This window comes from Anopheles arabiensis, chromosome 3, assembly GCF_016920715.1.
Source record: "Anopheles arabiensis isolate DONGOLA chromosome 3, AaraD3, whole genome shotgun sequence".
In the NCBI taxonomy this organism is placed as follows: Eukaryota; Metazoa; Arthropoda; class Insecta; order Diptera; family Culicidae; genus Anopheles; species Anopheles arabiensis.
In genome coordinates, this window is record NC_053518.1 from 68,789,551 (window position 1) to 68,797,010 (window position 7,460).

Consider the following 7,460-nt stretch of genomic DNA (forward strand, 5'->3'; position numbering starts at 1 on the left):
CAATAAACCATGCTATTTAAATAAGTTAAAAACTCTAAACAACACCCGCTTGCTGTTCATCTCGCAATCCAATTACGGGTAATAAGTCAATTAGCAAACCATTTCACTATTTCGATCGCATAAATTTCACTACTAGGACCTCTTCCACCACGCAACAGTATCCTCCTGCTTTGTGAGTGGTTTGGCAATAAATCCAATTGGTCCCGGGCATCGGATTGGCCCCATCTAGCTGCGGTTTAACGGTTGGGCAGCTTTAATGCTTTTCCAGGGCAGCTGTCGAATGGTACTACCAGTTCGAAGGCCCACCGACAAAGTCTTGACAGAAAAGATAGTTTTGTGGAGGTGGTTTTGGTTGCCATTTGGGAAGTGGGAAGCAGTGTTTTGGAGTTTTGCGAGATATAGGGAATGGATTGAAAAGTGAGGTTGACCAAACGGTTGGTCAAATGGGAGAGAAAGATGTATTGTTTGTGCAGCTTTTGTGTGTGCTGCCTGCCTGCACCACGGTAAATCTCTAACTCAACCGGCAAAGGTTGACGTTTTTGTGGGCCCCAGAAGGCCAAGGGACGCTGTCACATTACAGGGTGAGATGGGAACGATTTTGTTGACAAAAATGTAGCATTTCATTACGCCGTTGATAAGCTTATAAAAATAATTTTTAAAATCCAAAATAAGTTACACCACATCATCACTCACCTCCCCTTCGTTTGAGTTGATTTGTTTGATGTTCTGCCAACCAAACGGTGTACATCGTCCCCAAAACCATGCATGCTCAACCACCAGAGAGAGAAAAGGCTAAACTTTTCTCCACTCGCAGTAGTGATTCCTTTCTCCTTGCTACTGCCAACGTTTTTACCAAGCACTCCCTCTAGGATTTTCGACTATTGAAATGTAAATCCTCACTGGAGAAGCAACGTTGTGATACTTCCAGCAAAATCCCCGTGGGGACACAAAACGTCCACCCTTTAGTGGGGGGGAGTGGTGGTTTGGCAAATCCACCAAAAATTCATCGTTTCGACCAGTGCTCGTAGTAAAAGCTCCATTGTACTTCCGCAATTGGTGCAGCTTCAATCAGCGCTGTCCGCACAGTTTTACCTACTTTATCGCCCAAAAGAGAGCATTGGGAAAGGATTTATACACTCCTGCCCCCTCCAACATCCAACTCTGCATACGGCGGACAAGTGATATAAATTAAATTTCCCAAACAATAAATTGTGAAATTTTCAATTAGAATTCGTACCTCTCCCCCTGCCCTCAATGTGAACGGATGAGCAGCTGCGTCCGGCACACAAGGCCGTGTGGTCGGCAAGGAGTTGTGTGTGTGTGTTCATGTGTCCTTATCTCGAAGTAATTTTCTCAACCATCTCGAGACCAAACTTCTTACGACAAGGGGATAGGGAAATGGAAAGGATACAACAGCGCGCATGTTGGGCCACATTGTCGCTACACAATGTGTCAATTGTTAATGGTGGCTGTTTTGCAGAAACCGATAGCAACGGATGGAACGAATTTGGTGAGCTATGTGTAGGACATAAAAAAAAGGAATAAACTTCGAACGGAGGATACAATTTTAAAATGAGCTAGACAAGTGATTGTAAAACAGGAAAACTGAAATGAGGACAACGGTTTGACGCTGCTTTATCTATTGCAATTGGCAAATAGAAGGGAAATAGAGTAGAAAGAGTACTGAAGTTTTTAGTACGAAAACTTGTAGAGGCTTAGTACAACCGAGCGTTTATACATTCAGTATCAATTCTATAGCTACCCTTTACATCCAAAATCTTGTACCTGGAGTACTGTTTGACGTAATTGAATGATAAATATACTGTTTTAAATCATATGCTAATGTGCACCACTTGGCAAAGACTTCTTCAACTGATGTTACACTTGCAAATGTATGAAAAAATCCCTTCATCAAAATTCCCACAAAGCTCACAACTGGCTGCTAATTATACGACAATTTACCCAACTTTTGGTAGCCCCGGGATCAGGAGCCGCTGGATTGTAAATTGCAATAGCACGCAAAGCATGGTCACACTTGTTACATTACACTGCTTGACGTGGTGCGAAAGTGCGCGAAAATTTCTGTTCGTGTCAACGGCACCAGCTGTGCCACGGCTGACCACAGTCCATTTGAATATAAATATATATATTGTGGAGGTTATTAAATTTTGCGCAATTAATTACAATTTTTGAAGTCACTGTCGAGTACCTCCGTTTCGCGCGAGAAGGGAGTGTGAATGGAAATGCGGTGTATGATAAATGATGCAGTACAAATTAAACGTATTATACAGAACAAGCAGTTTATTTTACTTCTCTGTCAGCAGCATAATACGATCGGAAGAGTATTCAAAACTTGAGTGTGTTAAACTTTCTACTAATCTAACTTTACCGAGCGTAAATTACACATCTATCCCAACTTCGTTGTGAAGGAAGCGGGCAGGAACTAGTCCTGATTGTAATCAAACTTCTAACCCAGCCCAGCCACAAGCCTGGTCAACAGCAAAGGAACAAATTCGCGGTTTACTGGACGAACCTTATCTCTAGCTCCTGGTGGCATATGTTGGTACAACATACAGGTTATTGGATTGCACTCTCAAAAGTGTCTCGCAGAGTTTCCATCACACACATACTCTCCTTGCCTTCATGGAAGGAGTTTTTAAATTTATTTTTATTTTAGATGTTCACCACAGCATAAAATCCAAACGAAGATCTCAAACTCTCCACTCGTATGCTTCGAAGAAGCAACGGTTGTTGCCATTGCCAGTTTTGCATTTTGATTACAGAAAAGATACTACAATGCCTTTGTGCTGTATGATGTTCCTTTCGACCCCGGTGGAATTGAAGCGCATTTTGTGGAAAGAACATCGCTTAACTTACCTTCCATGAGGGTTTTCACCTTTGGCGCAATTTTGCCCCACCGGTTAGCGGTGCTGCAATCTGCCACAACTTTCGGCTGACACTGTCGGCGAAACAACTTGACACCAACCAATTTCGCGCGAATGGTGGTCGTTTTTCTTTCGCCCGAGTTCACTTCCAATTCCAACTGGCAGCAAACAGCAAGCGCAGCCTTTGCGATAATGCATGCTGGTAGTCGGGACAACGCGCGCGATCCCGAGGCTACTTCGAGGCTACTAGCAAAGCCTATTATCGCAGGAGGCACACGTCGCTGTGGTCCTTCGCGATGGGACACTCTGAAAATAGGGAGAACAAAAAACGAGCAACAGGAGGCTATGAACTAGGTACATGAACTATCAAAAACGTCCCCAAGGGGAAAATTGGGACCAGAAAAAAGTGTGGCAAATCGTTCCTAGCTCCGTGCTTTAACAGGGCACGATCTAACAGTGTGACAGTGTCCATTTTTTGTTGTTGGTGTAGTTAAAGTATAAAAAATCCCTTCCTCGCTATCTCCCATGCCGAACACAAATTGGACAACCTCGCTGTGTAGAATTTTCGCTTTTTGCCTGTGTGCGGGGCTCCGTTACGCCATGCTGGTGTTGCTGGTGGTTTTGGACCACCTCGTGTTCTCTGCTGTTGCTCTTTTCGCTTGTTATCCTTCACAAGCAGCAGCGATTGGGACGCGTTTATATATTTTATATTTGACCGGTTGTTTCTTCTCCGAGCGACCACGTGATTTTCTTTTTTCGCTTTCCAACTGCTACCAGAGCGTGTCCAGGCGTTTTTACAAAATTTATATCGTTTAGCAGCGTAAATAAATCATGTCATTTTGCTGGTTGTTTTTTTTTTTGATAAATTTTGATTCGAAGTTGGGGATTTTGTTTTCTTTTTTTGTGCTTTGGTGTGTCGAAGTTTTCCTATGGCGAGTTACATCCGCATGGTACAGCGTTTATTGGATGTTTATTGAGAGCCGACCCTTGAAGTCAAATGCTAGTATCACGGTGGGAATGGTGTTCGTGATGGCGGTGTTTGATGCATGTTTCAAGAGGCAATAAAATGATTTTTTAATATTTATTTGAAGGGTTTGTACAGTAAAAGTAATGGATTATGGATAAGAGATTAGAAAAATATAGATTCGGAACATTTGAAGTGTTTTATACTAAATTTTCACGCGTCTCTCTCACTAGCTATCTAAGCGCCCTCTAGCGGAATTACTGTGGAATCATAAATTTAGGAGCAAAAAGTATTTTTTCACGGGAAGTAACACATTTTACCACACTGGATTTATTATGGCTTTAATTGGCTTTATTTTGAGTGAATTTATTGTGTACGAAGATATGTGATATCAGTATGTAAAAATATTAGTCTTGTAAGTGTATATTAGTCGCTATTTTTGTATTTTAGTAAAGAGTGGCGAGCACTTCCTGGCTGATTGGATGGCCACAGTCCTATGCTGAATACCTTTTTTTTCAAAACTCTGCTATCGGGAATGGTTCATTGACAAACATGGTATCGGAATCAGTTACTGGATTTGTTTGGGACAGGAAATTTTTCGACCGGAGCACAATTAAAAAGGGAGAAGTTCCAGAAATTATTTGAATTCTATGGATATTAGGGCCACAAGCAGTACAGGTTCAGGATAAGTTCCCAAACCGGTATGGATTCAGAATCATTTTCAGGACTGATCAGTTCTAATACGGTATGAGTTCAAGATCTGTTTTGGAACCGATAGAGGTTCAGAACTTGTTCCAGGGCCGGTATGGGTTCTATGTCAGTTCCAAAGCCGGTATGATTACAGAATAAGATACTAGGATCGCTATGCATTGGGGATTAGTTCCAGTAACGATATGGAATCAGTTCTGGGAGCGATATGGATTCGGGATCAGTTTTTGGATCGGCAGGGGCTAAGGACTAGATCTAGCACAGGAAGTATGGGATTAGGATCATTTTTCGTTCCGGGCAATGGTTCATAATAAGTCTCTCTGACTGTATCCTGTGGATAGTAGGCGCTTGTGCACAAATTTAGTTATTTTTAATTTAACCTTTGCTCTCACCCCAGAGATATTATAAACCTCAATCATTGTTTTTCTAATTTAGGCGCCCTTAGACGAGTGTAAAAATCATCTAATATAAGGTTACCTACGTTTACATTCACTAAGGCAGTTGGATGCAGATAACGACCTTTTTGGGTGAGTTTTTCCTAAACATTCGATCAAAACCTCCCACCAATTTCTCCTACTCAAATCACAGAACTCATTCCACAGCAACACTACACCCTGCCGTCCTGTACAAAATTACTCTTGCTGCGGCAACGGTTCCACCTGCAAGTACACCTCCCCGGCCGACTGCAGCGTGACCGCATCCTTCGCAAACACCAGCGGTATCGGTGTCCTCGGGCCCGGCCGCACCCGAAAATTGGCCAGCACCGTCGCCAAACCGATGCGCGATTGCAGCACGCCCAGCCGCTGGCCGATGCAAATTCGCGGCCCCTCACCGAACGGCAAAAACGCACTAAAGTGTCGCTCGGCCACCCGGTCCGGCGCAAACCGATCCGGATCGAACCGGTCCGGGTCGGGATAGTAGCGCTCGTCACGCTGGATCGCATACACCGGCAGATGGATTCGCATTTTCGCCGGCAATATCACATCGCTGCCCGGTATGCGGTACGCTTTGGAGGTAAGCCGGGGTAGCAGCGGCAGTGGTGGATACTTTCGCAGTGTTTCTACAGAAGAAAACAAGCTCAGATTTACTTAAAAAAGAAGATCTCATAAAACACGTAACACTCACCATTGATGCAACGATCGAGATATTCCATCTCGCCGAGCGCTTCGTACGTTAAGCCGCCATGCTTGCGCAGCGCTTCCCGCACGCACACACGCGCCCGCTCCTGACAGTGCTCGTTCAGGGCCAGCTCGTACAGACAGAAGGTCACATTGGAGGAGGACGTTTCGTACCCGGCCAGAAAGAACCCGAACGCTTGCGCCATCAGCTCGTCCATCGAGAGGGCGCTACCGTTCGAGGCCGCACGCAGCTGCAGCATCATGTCAATTAGATCGTTCCGCTTGGGCGTGGCTGCGGCAGTGTCGCTACTCTCGCGCATCGCCACCGTGCGGCGCATCATCCCGGTGAAGAACTCAATAACCTCGTCGTGGTTCACTTTGAGTCCGAGCAGATGGCCCAGCGCCGGGTAGAGACGGAGCAAGCTGCTCACAACCTGCGAGTGGCGTGGCTTATCGAACACCAGCTCACCCGTCCGACGGAACGCACTGTCCGGCTCGTGAAAGCTGTTACACTCAATGCCGAACGCACACCCGCCGATGTTATCGATCATCATGCGCGCACAGCAATCCTTCATATCCAGCTCCGCCTTACCATCGACTTCCGTCCGCAGAAAGTGGGCAAAGTTGTCGGCCACCTGCCGCAGGATGGGAAACATCGCCCGGATCCGACCGGTCGTAAAGGTGGGCGACAGTTTCGACCGGATGCTCTTCCACTTGGCACCCTCGAGACAGAACAGATGGCAGGACAGGGCATCGACACGCTCGTTATGGTACACACCGTGATCGGTAAAGTGGGCAAAGTCTTTGATCAGCACCGACTTGATCAGGTCCAGATCGGTGATCATCAGGGTGGGCTGCAGCATGATCGACAGGCCGCAGAACCGTTCCCGCCGGTCCACCTGGCGGTACAGCTCGTTCGACACGTCCGCGACGGATTGCCGGCGCAGCCCCTCAAAGTTCCCCAGCAGAAAGTGGCCCGGTATGGTCGGTACATTGCGTGCCGGCCAATAGTTGCGCCGTCGCCGTATCCAAAGCACCAGCAAACACACCACACTGACGCACAGATACAACGCGATCGGTAGGGCCATTGCGGAACGAGTAGAAGTTTTAGCTTGCACTGCTGCCGTGACGCGTGGTCGTCGGCGTACTGCAGCTGGCAAGGGTTGCAGTTGCACGGTGCCGTTGGCGAACAAAGTGCATTGTGTGGTGCATGCGAAACCGGTTCGTTTTGTGCAAGGGCGTAAAACAAGAAAAAGGGTCAACGGGTGCAGAACGATTATGATGGACGGTTCCAGCCAGATAACGGGTGTGTGTGAGTGTGGAGGCACGCGTAGGGGAAGTAGGGGTAGTTTCGATACCTTAAGGTTTCCCCTAATTGCACAAAATAAATAACAAAGAGTATCTCAGAAAGAAATACAGGTTAACGCAGGGAGTTCCAGTCAAAAGAGTCATAGTGTGCATTATATGTGATAGCCATCGCAGTCAAAGGTTCATTATCGCTATATGCACGTCTAGTTTGGTCAACTCTTAGTAGCCTATAGCTTCTTAAATTACGAGCAGGTACGTGGAAATTAACTCTAGCTAAAAGGTCCGGTGAATCTATCTCTCCTAGAATGATGTTCTTCATAAACATGATTTGCGCCGTTTCGCGACGAGTAGCGAGAGACTCCAAAAGATTCCAAAAGATTCCAGAGAGATTCCAAAAATTATGTACCATCTTAAGAGAAACTACGATTCTTGGATAAATTTTGATTACAATTTGATAAAAATGTGTGTTGTTTATGT

At 45.8% G+C, this 7,460-nt stretch overlaps 1 protein-coding gene across 1 annotated transcript; it reads right to left on the reverse strand.

Moving 5' to 3' along the window:
- Positions 1-4,269: 4,269 nt before the first annotated feature.
- Positions 4,270-6,862, reverse strand: LOC120902916 (probable cytochrome P450 6a13). Its single transcript, XM_040312000.1, has 2 exons — positions 5,683-6,862; positions 4,270-5,617 (listed from the first exon to the last, which is right to left on the reverse strand). The coding sequence occupies exons 1-2, from the start codon at positions 6,761-6,763 to the stop codon at positions 5,190-5,192; spliced, it is 1,509 nt and encodes a 502-aa protein (XP_040167934.1). The 5' UTR covers positions 6,764-6,862; the 3' UTR covers positions 4,270-5,189.
- Positions 6,863-7,460: the final 598 nt, after the last annotated feature.